This window comes from Tetrao urogallus (assembly GCF_951394365.1).
Source record: "Tetrao urogallus genome assembly, chromosome: Z".
NCBI lineage: Eukaryota > Metazoa > Chordata > Aves > Galliformes > Phasianidae > Tetrao > Tetrao urogallus.
Window position 1 is genome coordinate 74,709,443 of NC_136816.1, and position 17,500 is coordinate 74,726,942.

Sequence of the window (17,500 nt, forward strand, 5' to 3'; positions counted from 1 at the left end):
GCTCCAGGGCCTCAGCATCTTTCCTGCACTGAGGAGCCCAAAACTGAACACAGCACTCGAGGTGCAGCCACACCAGAGCTGAGTACAGGGGATGCTCACCTCCCTAATCCTGCTGGCCACACCATTTCTAATGCAGGCCAGGATGCCGTTGGTCCCCTTGGCCACCTGGGCACACTGTGGGCTCATGTTCAGCCGAGCATCAACCAACACCCCCAGGTCCTTCTCTTCTTCACACTCACAGCCACTCATCCCCAAGCCCATAGCGCTGCATGGGGTTGTTGTGCCCAAATGCAGGACCTGACACCTGGCCTTGTCGAACCTCATCCCGTTCAACCTCAGCCCAGCGGTCCAGCTTATCCAGATCCCTCTGCAGGGCCTCCCTGCCCTCAGGCAGATCCACACCACCTTCCAGCTTGGTGTCATCCGCAAACTTACTGAGGGTGCACTCAGTGCCCTCATCTAGGTCATCCAATAAAGACATTAAACAAGATGGGCCCCAGTACCGAGCCCTGAGGGACGCCACTCGTAACAGGTCGCCAGCTGGACTGAGCTCCATCAACCACTATCTGCTGGGCACGGCCCTCTAGCCAATTCCTTACCCAAAAAATGTATACCTGTCCATGCCACTCAGGGAAGCACACCCACCATCACCCTGCTCTGTGTGGTGCACAGACAGGAGCACTGAGTTCAGCTGTGGAGCAGAATGCCACCAGCCAGCACGGGGGCTGTGCTGGACCATGAGCTCTCATCCCAAAGCCACAGTTCCCAACCTGAGCTGCACAGCTCTCTGTCTGCTTTTCAGGACAAAGAAAGATTTACTTTTTTTTTACCATCAGAAATCTTCACTCCTCCTACAACAGCCACATCTCCACTGGAAGATCTGGGGAGCAGTTAATCGCCTTGGAGCGTTTGGCTGGCAGTGCATGCAGAGTGCAGGGGGACAACCTGAAATACTGATTCACGTTTCTTAGACACAAGGAGGACCACCTCATGTTCCTGAAGGCATCGGGAACACTGCGGCAGCAATCCCAGCAGAACAGGGCACACCATAGCACTCAGTACCAGCACAGTGCAGTGACTGTTCCTTTCTCATAATGCTCTCTCATGGTATGGCAGAGTTCGTGCAACACAGCACAACCCAGTGCTATGGATTCAGAAACACAGCGTGCAAATAATTTGCTTCCATGCATCTCATCAGAGAAAAGTGTGTTTTAACATGTCGGGGGGTGAAGATGGTACAACAGAAATGTCTTCTGCTACAGGGTCCAATGGGAGTCCTACCTCAGATTTACGTGCTGCCAAACTCAGCTCACCTTCACCCAGCAAATCACAGATGCGGTTGCAATGCAGTGTGCAAACAGCTGCAGTTCTCCCCCTGCCAGGACAAGTAAGTGTCTTGGCACACAGCACAGCTATTTTCTGTTTGAAATGTTTCCACTATGGCCAGAGATGACAACTTAGTGTTTCATAAAACATGGTTTCTTCTCACTGCTGGTTTCGAAGCAATTTTCTGTCCATCTCTAAGGTGGGCATAAAGCAAAACCCACAAAAATTTGAGAGCGAACAAGTCATCATCTCATGGGTACGCTGCACTTCCTTGAAAGACAGCAGTGAGTCTTAGAGAAAGCAAACAAGAAAACCCACCCTCGTTTGGTACTTTCCAACAAACTCAGAGCACTTTTCAAACAGTACTGCACATCCCCAGCTGATCCTGGGGGGCAGAATCTCCGATACTCCTGGCACTGAAGAGAAGGGGAAAGAAAGGAGTAGAGCAAAGGCAGGCATGAAGGCAGGAAATGAACGGAGAACAGCCCTGGGGACAAGATTAAATACCGTGAGCACTGAAAAAGGACATTCAGAGAGGAGCAGCTGCGAGCAGCTCCGGCTCCTTGGAGGTCAGGCAAAGGGGGATCTCCAGCTGTGGGACTGCAAGATGACGTGCTGATGTGCGCCCCATGGGGAGACAGCAGGATAGGGTGCCAGAAAGTGGAGCTGCCTGATGCGTGGAGCGATGAAATAAAGCCTCTCAACCCAGCCCCATCGCCAGAGAGCCCAGGAAACACATCTGGGCTGTTTGATGGCGTGCTGTTCTGCACTGTGAAGAATTGCCGTGGTAATTTCAAGCGACCCTGAAAAACAAAAGTGGAGCGCTGACGAAACACCTGAAATTATTTATGTCTGAAAATACGGGTGAGGCAGTCCCAGTCTTTTACTCCTGCCCCTGCTGCAACGCTTCTGAGTGATGGAGGCACATGCGGGGTGTTGCTGTGGCAATGCACGAACAGTGAGCTCATGCTCCCTGTGAATGCCAACAACAGTGATGGGAGACAGCAGCTCTTATCAGCTGCTAAAATAAGCCTGGTATGACTAAATTGCAGCAGTGGTGCCTTAGAAATTTAGTAAGCGTTTAGGTTTCGTAACGTGAGTGTGTTCTGACTCCGCTCCTAGACAGCTGTGATTGCTGCAACCATACAGAAACAAACAAAGCTAAAGAAACAAGCGAACTCCCAGCCCCCTCCCACAGCTCACACGTTCCTATCGGTGAGCAGATCTCGCTGAAATGAGATTCTGTGACGAGGGAGGAGCGATGCCAAGATTTCCCTGGTGGCTGTGATACGACACGTCTGGATGAGCCCCGAGACTTCAGAGCTGCCGAGGTATTAATTAGCTGAAAATGGATGGTGCATGAGCAAAAGTAACACCTACACACCGCGAACCTTGCCCTGACAGGGGAGGGTCGCGCAGGGCAGATGTCTTTTGTGGCCAAAATGAGGCAGTTTGAGGACGCTCGATGTACAAAGCTGTTTCACTGAGGCGATAGCTAGGAGATCCGTATCGACAGCATCCCAATTTCATAGCGCTATTCAGGAGCGCTGTGAAGGAGAAACGCTCTGAGAACTCACGCAGCGTGGGGAAGAGAGAGAAGAAAACAGGCGGACAGAAGAGAAAAAGATGCTCACCCGGGAGCAGCGCTCTGCTGCTCTCCGTCGGTCGTTCGGCGCGGCTCAGCACGGTGCGCCAGCGCTGCCTCCTGCGGCCACAGCCCTGCGCAGCGCATGGGGCTCAAAACGCCAGAGACCAAACGAATGCCGAGGAGTTGATTTTGGAAAGCGCTGTTCGCCGGTCTCTCCTGCTCCCGTTTCTCTCCTTTGATGTGAGCGGGGTCACTTGCAGAAGTTTGGTGCTTCAGTAGCAATGGCTTCTTGCGTTATAATCAGCTTCTCTCGGTGCAGAGTGGGGAGGGAAAACAGAAAAAGAGCGCTGGCCTTTCCAAAGAGTGTGAACTTTCCCTTTGCCAGACAAACCCGAGAATGGCCCGCGCCCATCTGGGCTGCCTTCAAACCCAACTTCCAAATACGTTCAGCTACCAAGAGATAAACGACTGCTGTAAATCAGTAACACAAAAACATAACAACACACAGCTGTGGGTAAAGCAGCCGCTGAGTTAACTCAGCAGGCAGTTTGAGCCTGAAATAGATACGCTCACACCATTCAGTTTCCAGGAAGAAAGAACAAAACCCAGGGCTTTAGTTCAGAGAGGGCACCACAACCAGAGGCAGCTTCAGCAGGTTTAGTCCTCCTTCACTGTTGAAGTTCAGCCACAGGAAATGCTCACCTCCTGCACTCGTCCTTCAGCATCAGGGATGTTTTGCCCTCAGCGCCACTGACCGGAAGACCTGGAGTGCGTCCTAATGGTGATGAAGGCAAGGAAATTCCTTCTGACCACCATTCCCTTCTTCAGCAGAGGGTGGTGAGGCACTGGCACAGGTTGCCCAAGGAGGCTGTGGATGCCCCATCCCTGCAGGCATTCAAGGCCAGGCTGGATGTGGCTCTGGGCAGCCTGGGCTGGGGGTTGGCGACCTGCACACAGCAGGGGGTTGGAGCTGGATGAGCACTGTGCTCCTTTGCAACCCAGGCCATTCTGTGACTCCGTGATTCAGCAGGGCTCAAATGGTAGAGATCTCTGCCACAGACCCGACAGCCATTTTGACTCCTTCCCAATCCCTACAGTTCATGACTTTCTCTTTACCACGTTCTAATAGTTTATTTCAAGCACCTTTGGCTCTGATCACGTCCTGTGTGGGGGGGCAGACAGCAGCACCAGATCACGCACCAGGCTGCAGACCAACCTGAGCTGGTGCAGCTTTCTGCAGGCAGGGACACAGAGTGCTGTGCTGCAGTGCTGGCTGCTCACCATGCTGGGACACTGCTGCTGCACACAGCACTGCTGCTCCTGGACGCCCTCCTGTGCCACGGGGAGCAGAGCTCTCCTGCAAACAAACGTGCAAATACAGGCAGCCAGCTTTCATAGTTGGATTCCCTCTGCATTTCTTGAGGACGTGTTCAGAACGTGGCTGGAACTGGGAGGGAAGCCTTGTGGGGCGTTGAAGTACCAGGAGTAACGCTGGGATGGCAGAAGCTGGACAGCGTGGAAACTAACCAAGGATTTCCCTACTCCAAGCCCATGGTGAGAGAAACCCACCCAGGACAGGGTGCAGGTGAGTTCACCTCCGGTTGAAGCTTGCAATTCAGATCTACCCTTCTTGTTAAGGGAACTAATTCTGCTGCATGCTGTTCTAATGCAGTGTTGTTTTTTTTTAATCTAGGAGGAGCAGGAGAAAACAGCAGCTACACCTGCACAGATACCTCGTGAGCAACAGTTTATTTCAGGAGTAAGAAACAAAGTTCTCATACAAAGTAGAAAACGGTGACAAAGTACCAAATAATATTACAGTACTGGGACATTCATCGAGCTGTAATTTTAACCTATAGGCCAGCTGCATACTGCATAGGATAATTAATGCACTGTGCATCTCAGTCATCAATAAATATTTCACTGTTCTCCGAAGGAGAAATCAGAAGCTCATATACAGATCAGTTCAGTACAGCTGTCGTTTTGGAGATGACCACGTTAATTTCCAGGTATGCACACCCACCTGGCAGCACAGATGAGATGAGCAGACCTGGCCAGCAGTGCTGCTCACACTCTGCTGGGATTGCTGGGAGCACACAGAGCACCCAGCCAGCACACCCAGATCCCACGGAAGGCTCTGTGCTCAACTGAAGGTTTAAATTGCTTACATCAGTGAGAATATTCAACTTTTTTTTAGGGTACCTACTTATTTTGTCTAAGAAAAAAAAGATTATTTAATGATGGAACAGGTTGCCCAAGGAGGCTGTGGATGCCTTCATCCCTGGAGGCATTCAAGGCCAGGCTGGATGTGGCTCTGGGCAGCCTGCTCTGCTGTTGGTGACCCCTGATACACACAGCAAAGTAAAAAAATAAAAAATAAAAAAAATTTAAAGTCTTTTTTGAGCAAACCATTCAATCTGAATATGCAAAATAGTTCAGCAGCAGAACCATCTTCTCCTGAGTGCAGATCAAAAAACCTCAGCGCTGAAGAGGCCAGTTCCTTCTGCCCTCTTTGGTCGATGCAGGAATAGCACACCACACGGGAGCAGCTCCCTTGCCTTTCAGTACAGGGCCAGCTGCCTTCTGCTTAGTGACACCGTGAGGCCATGAGACTTAGAAGCTTCTTTTTGACATCTGGTCTAGAGAGAACGGAACTCCATCGTTAAGCTCCAAAGAGAGCACACACACGTGGAGGCTGCAGGGCAATACACGACAGCTCAGGGCCTGCCATGAAGCCAGCATCCCACAGCTTGCACACTGCGGAGGAGCTTCATTTGCCGCGTTTGGACATGCTGGAATCACCATCTTGGGTTCTTGGCTTAGACTTCTTTATCTTCTCAGCTTGAAAGAACATGAGTTCTTTTGGCCTGGAAAACTGAGCAGGCTGTTTGGGTTTTGCTTGTTTGTTTCAATCAGCACAAGGAAGCAATGGTTTCTCTCCAGGCTCACCACCCTGTAACCGAGAGCCCAAAGCTCTCAGCCATCTCACCCATTCATTTTTGTATCTCAGCACATTTTGCTGCATGGTTACTTATGCAGTACTTTGCTCGCTAGGAAGAGGCACTTTTTCAGCTCACATTTAGTGTTCTTCCAGGACAGGAAAAGACTAGCCTTGCAGAAATGCAGAAATGTAATCAGCAAAAACCTTGTGGGTCACGGAAGAGCATCGCAACAAGAACAATGCGTCCTGGTATCAACCTGTGACCTTTTCTCCCTCTGACTGTTTGTAATCCAGTACCCCAAAAAATAATAAATGGTTAGTTTATTTACTCAATTCCTCTTTCCATCCTTGTTTTGTTTTCCTTGCACAGCCTGACATCTGATTTCTGCGAGACGTGGGCAGAATGCAGAGTGCAGTAACAGCTGATCATGAGCTAGATCCAGAAGGCTGAAATGTCAGGGACTGATCCTAATAAATACACAAGGAAGGAAAGAAACTGAAGCTTGAAGGAGACAATCCCTAACACCAGAATATCAAAACACCACACTTGTTCACTTGTGTGAAAGCTCTGCTTTTGGTTTCTGTGTGTCACCTCATACAACCAGCAGGAGGTCGTTCTAACATGTTAAAACACAAAACCTTGTTCTAATGCAGTATGTAAAAAGCCTCTGGATACTGAAAAACTGAAGGGAAAGGTATTATTTATCATTTTGGGGTTAATGAATTTTTTTAATCACATTAAATCATAGAGAAAATGGAAAATCAGTTCCCTGCTTACGTCTATCGGCATCTTTTTCCTCTGACAGCGAGGCATGTTTTTTGTTTGCTTGTTTGCAGAGAACAAGCATTTCCTCTCTAAAAACTGTTTATTTATTTAAAAAGCACTCACTTACAGTAAATCTTATAACCCTGGTAGGTACAGAAGCAGCAGCTGGGAAGATCCAAGGCTTTACTTTCAAGAGAAACTCTGTCACCAGAACCTGGCTTCTATGCATTCTCTGACAGATGGGAAGCTTCCTCCCAGAGACTCAGGACTGCCTGTGTTCTTTACTTTCTTGTCTGCTGAATCATGCAGTAGGAATCTGAGGAGCTTGGATTTTTTTCTCCCCACTTTTCAAATCTTGAATGGTAGGACTAAACCAAAAATTATGCCTTTTCATTCCTAAATCTATCAGTCCAGTTTTGCTTCCTCGGATCTGGAATTTTTTCCCTGAGAGCAATATGAACCGACACAAGACACAGCCTCACTCCCACTACCAACTCTACATCCCCCAGGCCCTGTATCCCCAAATCTCCAAAGTCCAGAATTCAAGCAAGCAGTGTGGAGGATCTCCTGTTCAGAATGGAAAAGAGGATCTTTGCTGAAGACACCACAGCTACTGCTGCTTGGATAAGCTGAGGCTATCGGACAGGAGGAATTCCAGCTCAACAGTATCATCAGTGGTCTCTATTGGCACGTTACTCTTTTCTGCAGGGGATGAGTAATTCTGGACTTCATGTCTCGAAGCTAACATTCTTGAAGTCCCGTTGCAAGAACATGCCTCTAGTTGTCCAGTGCTGCCTGGGCAAGTACAGTTTGGATGGTAGGCCCCTGGGCAGGAATTTGGTTGGCAGCGACTTGGGAAGTAGTATTTAGTTACCACAGGACTTGATTCTGCTGGACTGTGAAAAAGATTATTAGCCACACAACAGGTCTGGAGACAGTTATTTCTGAATCTGTGGTGGAGGCCTAATTTAGCAATGAGGGGCTTCCCAACATTAACTTCCTTTCTTTCATCCATTGTGTCTTCTATTCCTGGATACTCATAGTGCAAGCAAACAGTGAAGATCAAGTGTTCCTATAAAAAGTACAAGAAGAGGAAAAAAGGTGATACTTCTTCCCCAAAGAACAACACAGGAAACATTTCAAGAGCCTACTGAAGGAGAAGACTAACTCTTTCAGGAGCTGAAGACATATTAGGCAAGGCTGGTAACCACATCAGCTAACACATGAAAGGTGGAGGCTCCAAACGATGCTGTTAATATCCTCAAGAACTCAGTGGGATTGCAAAAAGGAGCCTCTACTCGTCATAAAAGTCTTCCTGCAAACTCAACTTCCGCCCACAGAAGCTGTGAGACATACTCAGAGATCTCCTACCCCGACACACTTCTCTTAGTCTTCTTAGTACTGCTATCGTTGTCCTCTTTGAGCCACATGAAAGACGTTAGCTGCTTCTATCCTACAACAGGCTGCCAGAGAGGCTGTGGATGCCCCGTCCATCCCTGGAGGTGTTCAAGGCCAGGTTGGATGGGGCCCTGGGCAGCCTGGGCTGCTGTGAAATGTGGAGGTTGGTGGCCCTGCGTGTGGCAGGGGGTTGGAGCTTCGTGATCCTTGAGGTCCCTTCCAACCCTGGCCATTCTGTGATTCTGTGACAGGATTACTGTCGCAGTTCTAAGGGCTAATCACCAGAGTTACAAGGAGCCTTACATTTCACGCTAATTCCAAGTTCAGTTTCCCTTTACTGCTTCAAATTCCACCACAAACTCAGGTGAACCAAATTAACCTGTCCCTGCACAGGACACGCAAACTGGATTTCTGAATCACGTTGCAGTCTGGGCACCCACGACATCTTGCAGGATAGATATTCTCATTTCCCATTGCTGCAGGCAAACACAGCAACAAAACAACATCCTCTCCTGCCCCCTCCAAACATTTTAGAGGACAGACCTAAATTAAGTTTTCTGTCCCCTTTACTGCCTAACAATACCTCAGAATTTTACTGTGGACCTCCTCAGTTGATTTATACTTGCTCATCTGCAAGTCTGTATTTCTAGAAGGATTTTCATTACACCACCTGCAAAAGCATTTAAGATGCCAAGCAATGTCCCAGACGAGGTATCCATGACACAAAGGTACAGAAATAAATATAAAAATGCTACCATAAGCTTTCAAAAATTATATGTCCAAGAATACAGCTTGGAATCAAAGTATGCAACGTTTTCATCTCCTTCTGAAGACACTGTGAGATGCTGCTGTGTTTCAGGTCACATTCTTACTGTTCTACAAGGCCTAGGAGCATCTCCATAATGTGCATGAGATGGTGTTCACAAAAATAAACACCTTGTCAGAGCTCAGTATATGCCTAGAAAATACAAAGTGGCTTGCACAGTGATATCAGGACTGCATATGCACTGATTCTCTTCTGTTTTTCAGCTACGATAGTGAAGTCCCTAAAACATTGCTAGTCACCATTTTCCCTTCTAAGAATCTAGGATTTAGATCTAATAATAAATTCTGTACATCTCCAGAATATGTTTCTTATCATGCAAACAGTACACAACGAGCTCAGCAGAACTGCAAAGTTAACATGATTAATTTATACTACTGTAAGGAACAATTCATATTAACCTTTAGCTTTTGCAGAGAACTTAGCCTGGTGTAGAGGCAGTGTTTGGGAAGGTCCTTTGAAACTAAATAGCTTCCAGTTTCCTCAGGAGTTCCTTTGTTGGCTTCTTTAGGATCCACATCCAGGTCCTATTGCAAGAAAGAGAGCAGAACTCAGACGAAGGTACAGAATTTGTGGATAATTAAGCAGCTAGGAGTAAAGTGGTTGGGTTTTTTTGTTTATTTTTAAATAAAGCACGTGCTTTTTAAAAGGAAAGAAAACGCCAATATTGGATTACTTGCAAAACTGCTGAAACTGCTGTTAGTCACAGAAATTGTTTAGTTTACTCTCCCTACGCTGACAATTCCTTCTGAATTTGCTGCAGTACCATACCACTAACTCTGTAGGCTGGAGACATGTATTTATCATGCACATTAATTCAAATATTGTATTTTTAATCGAGAAAACCCTGTTTTCTGCTAGGTTTTCTTTCCAGGTTTTCCACTCCCGAGGAACTTCCAGTTTCACTCTTACCCTCTGCCTTACTGCAGTGAGATGAGTAATGCTGATGGAAGCAGAAAGATCACCCAGGTGGAAGTAACTGAAAAACCAAATTCTAGGAAGTCCACTGTAAGGTAGATGTGTCCTACATCCAAAATAGAGCTACTGATAATCACTCTTTAAGTTAAATAGAACCACTTCACACTAGACAATCTGATAGGAAAGAACTTCCCTCTGACATCCAACCTCACCTTCCCTCCTTCAACTTAAAGCCATTTCCCTTTGTCCTGCCTTTCAAAGAGTTGACTCCCCTCCTGTTTGTAGGCAGCAGTTACAAAAGGTGCACTTGATACGGACAGTTCTCAGCCTCAGTGCAGGGAGATCATCGAGTCCTGTTCAGGAAGCACTTACAAGTGGGAAGTCTGTAACGCAGGCTCTGCAAACAACTATCTCAGGTGGCTTCTTTACTATTCGTGTGTAGATTATCATGACATTGGAGAACTCTGCTGCAAACCCCAGCTGAATCTGGACGCCGCACTTGAATTCAAGATACATGCTTTCCGGAAGCTCTGCAAACAAGTAATACATAATTATCTTCTCAATAAAGATATACATTTTTCTATTTGTTATTCTTTTGAAATATTAGGAAGCATTGTCAGACACATGTAGAACTTGCCTCCTGCATTCCCTCTACTTATCACTCACGACTTCATACTGAAGCAGCTCTTAGAAGCTAACCAGGCAGCAGCCGTTTGCTAGGTGCACTATCAGAAAGTAACAGACACGCCATACAGAGCTGATTTTTCAACTTATGCTACACAAGTTTCTTTCTGATCTTTGTGCAACTAGCAAGACCACAATCAACACAGCTATGATACAGCTTATGGACCTAGGAATTTGTTTTTATATATATTCAATCAAACTAGCAAAGTCAATGAAATATCCTATAAGGCACAGCTATGACTTTATAAGAAAGTTTGAATGTGACAGCAGAACACATTCAAACACAGCAGAAGTTTCCAAGATCTGAACACACTAGTGAAAATTAAGATATGAATGTGCATTTCTTCGATTTCTATTCTGAACTGCACTTCAGGGACTAGAGATAATCAAGGATGTACCTCCCCTTATTTTTGAAGGAGCTGTTTATTTCAAGTGACCTAGCACCCCAGTATGCAATTTCTATAATTCAAGTAGTTTCACCTACAGGTAAATCATACTATACCATGAGCTTTGGCCCACTGTAGGTTCCTTGCCATGGACTCTGCAGAAGACATGGTTTGTTGAATGGGATCAGATAATGCCCTTTTCTCAGACAAACTGCTGCGGATCTCCAAAGCTTGCTTGCCTTTGGTGAGGTGACACTTGCCCATATCTAAAAACAAGATGTAATATTTCTATCAAAATCACTGCTGCTGAAGTTTATCTACACCACTGCAGTGTTGTGTGGCTGCTACAGATACAACAGTGTAAGAATTTCCAAGTCACCTTGCTGTTTCAGAAGTATTCATTTCTTAGTTTTTTGTTCATGAGGTGTTGTGGGTTAAACCCAGAAAGGAGCTAAGCACCACACAGCCCTGGTGGGACAGGGTGAGGAAAGGAAGAGTAAAAGAAAGAAAACTTGAGAGTCAGGATTAAAAAAACAGAAGAAGAAGAATAAAGAAAGGAGAAGTAGAACAAGAGGAAGGAAAACAACACAGGTGATGCAAACACACTCACACATCACCATCCTTAGGCAGACCAATGCTCAGCCAGTTCCTGAGCAAAAGACAGCTGTCTTCCTAAACACCTTCTTGGCTTTGTATTGCCAAGCCTAACTGTAAGGTATGGAGTGTCTCTTTGGCTAGCTTGGGTCGTCTGCCTGGTTTTGTCCCCTCCCAACCTCTCACACACCTCCAAATCTAATCACTGTCAGGCAGAGCTGGAAAAGGCAGGCCTTGATGCTGTGCACCGTTCAGCCTGTACATGCAGAACCTTTTAATGTCAACAAGCCTTTGGAACTTTTCCACATGTACACCAACATACCTCTAACCCCTGATATCTGGTAACACTCACACTGGTTGTCCTGTTGCCTGACGTAATTTTCACTCACGCTGCCAAATGCACACAAAGCTGACTGAAGCATGGTTGTCTGGCACTGCTTTTGGGCAATGCAGGCACTCTTCTTTTGATGAGACGGAACTCTCGAGCAGCTGGAGCACAGCATGCTGTACACTACATGCTGTATCTGTATTTTGTTCAGTCTGCTCTCAGATCTGTTAGAGGCTGCCAGTTCCATTTCTTAGGAAACGTCCGCCTTCTGTCTTGCCTCTCCCTTCTCACCCTCCTATCTCCTTGCTGGGACAGACTTCCATGCTAAGCCCCAACAGAAGCTGCCTTCATGCTCTCCCCTGTGAGGGATAAGTCCTTCACTGTAGCTCAAGCACGAGGTAAGTAAGAGGTCAGAAGTCAGGATACCTACAGCATGTGACACTACCCTAACAGCACAGGCTATGCAGTAAGAGAGATGGGATTTAGGAAAAACGGGCGTTGGCAGAATTGTGTGTCATATTCTAATGTGGGAGCACTGAGCATAAATTAAAAAAAAGGAATCACAGGGAATATTAGCCTTCTTGAGAAAACCCAATGCCAGAGGGGATGAGGGTGAGAACACTTTTGGATATTTGTTCACTCTATGTATGTATCTGTAAGCATTTTATCCTAGTTGAAGAACTCGTTGGTCTGTGGCAATTAAAAATGTAAGTGGTTATTTGTTCTACTCTTTAATGCAGAGACTGACGAGAAGAGAATGTGGGATAACAGTCAGAGGCACTATTGATGTTTTGATGGGTGGATTAGGCGTTTCTTTTTTCCCCAAAAAACATTAACAGAATACCCTGGGACACAAGACAGATACAGGAAAGGAAAAATATTGGCATCTGATTCAAAACAGTGAATTTCAGGACTGGTAGCTTAGTGAATGTGAGCCTGAATACAGCAGCTAGTGAGCAACCAGCAGGAAAAGCAGTACTGGAATAATTTTCATGGACATACGATTCACTGCTCCATGCAGAAGACTCAGAACAAAGAAGGTTCACTAGGAAGCAGAATATAAAATTAATTTGTCACCGTACTGAAGAAGCTCAAATCCCTGTATAATACCATGATCTTTGGTAGCACCTGTTGCTTGTTAAAAGCTGTCACTGTAACAATGAAACATGAAACAGCTTGAAGTAATGTAACACATCTGCCATGAGAAGAATCACAGTTAAGTAAAGAAGCATTCAATCAGGCAGGTCGAGAAGATGGTTACTGTAGTAAGCTGCAATTCACCTTCAGCAACTTCATCAAGCAGCACTGTGATCTTCTTGTCCTCCAGCAAACGCTCCTTCAAGAACTTCATGAAAATTCCATTGGCCAATCCCAACTGCTGAATTTCAAAAGCTTCTGCTCCTTGGCACCTGAAATCACCAATATGAGGCAATGAAAAGAAAAACTACTGCAGCAGCCATAAGATCAACATGAAGACAAAAGAGGTGAAGTTACATTTGGGAATGGATGAAAGAAACCCTCTCACTTGAAAACCAGCTTGTGTCTGATGACAACCTGCTTTTCATTTTCATTTGCAAACAACTCATCCTGGCAAGACTTTACTCATAACCAAACCACAGACCAAAGGTGATCCTGAACTGCTGGTGTGAGAACCTTAGATTTCTTCACTAAAGCTCTTGGCTATTTCCATTCAACAGCTTTTGTACATGACTTGAAAACTAATACAGAGAGGTTACACAGATTGCTGTATGAGTAAACTCTTCAAATAATTTCTATCCAAGTGTAACTGTTACTTATATCTAGAAGGAAAGCAAGAAAAGCATTGGACAATCTGCATGCCACTCTTCCAAAAACTGATTAATCTCTCTCACATTTTTGCATAAATTTAACTAAATGCAACTTAGTAGAGATTCTTACATATCTGCAAGTAGCCATTACAAAGAAGTCCAGCAGTTTCAGTTTTGCTGAATGCAGTTTTCTCATAGCATTACCTTATATCTGAATGAGAACAATAAATACGGGGATGCAATCCCACAATCAGAGTGTGGAATGGTTTGAAGAATGAAGTCAAAAAGAAAGTCTGAGGACACCAATATAAATTACTGGTCTCTTAACATGATAGTTGGTATTTTCCATTAAAGATTAGCTACACAGTCTCAATAGCCTCCTGACTTCAAAATCTCTGTGGCCTAGTGGGAGAAAGATTTCCTTACGTGGCATATCCAAAAACAATGTTGGCAGTAACCTTCAGAGCATCTAGGATGAGGACTGTATCATCGTATTCATTTCTGCAACAAAATACACAAAAACATAAGAAGAATGATTTGAGAATTAACATAATAATAACCACCACAACAGCTGTTCAAAATATTAAAGCACTACAGTTTAGAAACAGGACTTTTTTTCGCCTACAATTCTAGAATTAATCCTGACAGCTAATGACAAAAATCAGGACCATTAGCATTCTTCGTGAAGACAGTGTGAAGAGACAGTTCAACATCTCCTATCAGGGTGATGGGCACGAAGTGTTAAGCAATATCAAGTTTAGTTACAATCTTTGCAGAAATGGATTCCAATAACAAGGCATTTTATGTAACAAGAGAAACTATATGAATGCTCTTTTTCAAAACACGTCTTAGAGTTAATAGGAGGCTTATGTAGCAGTATTTTCACATTTCACAGCAGACCGTGAAGCTGAAATGGGCCACTGGGAAACAGGGGAATGGTTTGAAGTTGAGGGAGGGAAGATTTCAGTTGGATGTCAGGGGAAGTTCTTTGCTATGAGAGTGGTGAGGTGCTGGAACAGCTGCCCAGAGAGGCTGTGATGCCCCGTCCATCCCTGGAGGTGTTCAAGGCCAGGTTGGATGGGGCCCTGGGCAGCCTGGGCTGCTATGAAATGTGGAGGTTGGTGGCCCTGCGTGTGGCAGGGGGTTGGAGCTTCGTGATCCTTGAGGTCCCTTCCAACCCTGGCCATTCTGTGATTCTGTGATTCACTGGCATTTCATCAGTGGTGAAGTTTAGAGGCTCTACAAACATTAAAGCATTAGCAATTTCCAATTATGAAACATCCCACAGAGATCAGTTTTAAGAAGTGATGACTGAAGAGCTAATTTCAAGTGTAAGTTCATTGGAGCACAATATTCTCTTGACGTGTTTGTTTAGACAAAAATAAAAAATCCATGAACTAGTTGATATTTAAATTCTAAATGAAGATAAAACATGCCAGCACAAGATCCATGCCTCTTAAGAGTTCTAAAATAACCACTTGAGCCCTTCTGTCAAATAGACACAGAATCATAGAATGGCTTGGGTTGGAAGGGGACTCCAAGTACCATCAAGTTCCAACCACATACGTTTGGTTGTGGATTCTCCTTCCTTTCTATGATGGTAAAGGTTAACGATGCAGGGGGAAAGGGGTGTTTTTCTTCTTTAAGAGACCTAATTTCACTTTTATCTTAATAACCACTGACACTTCAGAATTTTTAAACTGAAGTGGAAAAAAAAGGAAAAAAATAATTTCATTCACATCAGGAAGCACGTATCTGCATATGGAAGTGGAAACTCTAATCACCAGCTTCATAGATCTGTCCAAGGCCAAAGGCAAAGTAATTCTATTGACTTTAGAAGAGCTCAGGGGCAGGCTGTGATTTTTCAGAACCACGAATGTTCAGATGCAATAATTACACAGAACAGATTAAAGATCCCTCCCCAGCCTGAAGTCCAGCATTCCCTCAAGATCACCGTACCTTTTCCGACACATATCCAGTAGGAACACATTGAGTCCTGTCTCTTTTTCCTGCATTAGTTTGAGGATGTTCTGCACGCACAGACAGTTTGCAGATCGGTAGGGATTTGGAGCATCAATAGGAACCATGAAACTGTTCCCATAGTTTTCATAGCCATGGCCAGCATAGTACAGCAAACCTGAGAGAGCAAAACAGAAGCGGCTGAAAACACCAGCTCAAGATACACTGGAGCACTGCCATCAATTTTAAGGTGGTCAAAAACTTCATGCTCCATCCCCACATTAAGTGTCTGTGGGAGCTTGAGATCCTTCAAGCTACTCCAAGCAGTGTTCCTGGTACTGATATGCTTTATTAAGATAGGGAAGAAGTGAAGAAGAGGAGGAAAAAAAAAGGGCAAAGTCAGCTTCACAACGAGCAGACAACAATTAAAATATCTGCACTCATGAAACAGAATCCATTATAAATTTATATCAGTCACAAAAAAGACAGCTAAATACTCTTCAAGTGCTTCAAGTAGAGTTATGACCTCTAACAGAAATAATGTTATCTACTATATATAACTCACAGATAGACACAAGGAACTGTGCCAACTGTAAATGGCTTCTCCACATGTGCAAATACAAAGCTTTGTGTAGGAAATCACTGCACACAGAACATAATCATGGAGAGACTAGCTGGATTTTTTCTAATTCTGTAAAAGATGCTCTCCCTTTTAAAACTTTTTGTTTTTTTAATCTTACTATTAACCCTGCAAACAGAGAAACGCTTCTCTTACACTGTAACAGTGCTTTGGGAGTGACAAAAAATACTTATTTAGTGGGGAAGAAAATATTCCATGATGACATTTGGTAGGATTCCAGAGCACATCAGTGTCACTGCACTACCAGCAGCCCGTTTTTAGTTGATGACATTATCTCTCTTTACAGTTTCATGATCCATGATTCATGTACGACTACTAAAAAAATTCTTTACACGCTTACCTAAACACAACAAATTATCCAGTTTATTAACTTATGAAGATGAATGCAAGTCTGCTACAGTTCATGATTTACAGTCTTCAAAATGCATGAACAGCTCCATGTAAAGAAAATATATCACAGATGTGAAGCTTTTCTTAACTAGGGAAAGGGGGCTACAAGCCAGGGCTCAGATTTTACACATACGAACTAAAATGTCAAATACTAACAATGCAGCAACTTGTGGTAAAATTAGACAATCTCAGCATTAACAACTTCTGCCAACTGTTACCAGTCGATACCAGAACGATCTGAAGGAATTTTCCTATGGTCTGTTCCCAGTGCTCTTCTTGTTTAATAATTTGCTTCATAAGGCTTTTCATTGGCTCAGATCTTCAACTAGCAACAGTGCTGCAGCTGAACCCAAGCCAGCAGAAATACCTGTAACTCATGTTAACTGGAGATGTGTTCTTATGCCTCTATTTTTACTAAAAGCAGCTGTGAAATTAGTTGTATTGTAATAAAACTTCAATATCCAGTAGAAACAAGCTTTGCCCTGATGTACTAAAAATATTTGTCAGCTTGTGACAGAATGCTTCATGTAGAAATGCTACATGCTTCCCTTTTCCATTACAGGTAGCAACAGCAAAAGCAAGCACTTGTGTCACACGGCCCTGCCCATTCTGTAAAGGAATACCACCAGATAACTCTATCCCTTCAAACTGAGCCCTAGGTTCTCTGCTCAAGTCATTAACAACTATGCCAAGACCTTGCTAACTGCTCCATTCAGTCAGCAGTGCTCAATTTCTTTTTATGGGAAACATGCATAGTCGAGATAAGCAGCCAGCAAGTGCATACAAGGTAAGCTCCAGGGCCAGGGGCTTCACTTCAAAAGCCTCGCTGTTATTCATCCGACAGGGTCTTGGAAAATGACAACAGCCTGACTCGATTAGAAGGTGAATGTCTGAAGGGCAGAGAATTTTAAGCGTGTGATTAAAACCTAAACAAATGACCATGGCGTTATTGGATTCTTTACAACATCCTTA

The 17,500-nt window shown here is 44.7% G+C and overlaps 1 protein-coding gene across 1 annotated transcript in view; it reads right to left on the bottom strand.

Moving 5' to 3' along the window:
• Window positions 1-7,231: 7,231 nt before the first annotated feature.
• MALT1 (MALT1 paracaspase) overlaps window positions 7,232-17,500 on the bottom strand; it is a gene marked incomplete at both ends in the record, with an annotated part of 29,083 nt that continues 18,814 nt past the window's right edge. Inside the window, 7 exons of the mRNA XM_079548367.1 lie at window positions 7,232-7,693; window positions 9,244-9,369; window positions 10,133-10,290; window positions 10,947-11,096; window positions 13,034-13,161; window positions 13,966-14,040; window positions 15,499-15,676. Of these exons, the coding sequence (XP_079404493.1) occupies window positions 7,232-7,693; window positions 9,244-9,369; window positions 10,133-10,290; window positions 10,947-11,096; window positions 13,034-13,161; window positions 13,966-14,040; window positions 15,499-15,676 (1,277 nt within the window). The remainder of the gene's footprint in view (window positions 7,694-9,243; window positions 9,370-10,132; window positions 10,291-10,946; window positions 11,097-13,033; window positions 13,162-13,965; window positions 14,041-15,498; window positions 15,677-17,500) is intronic.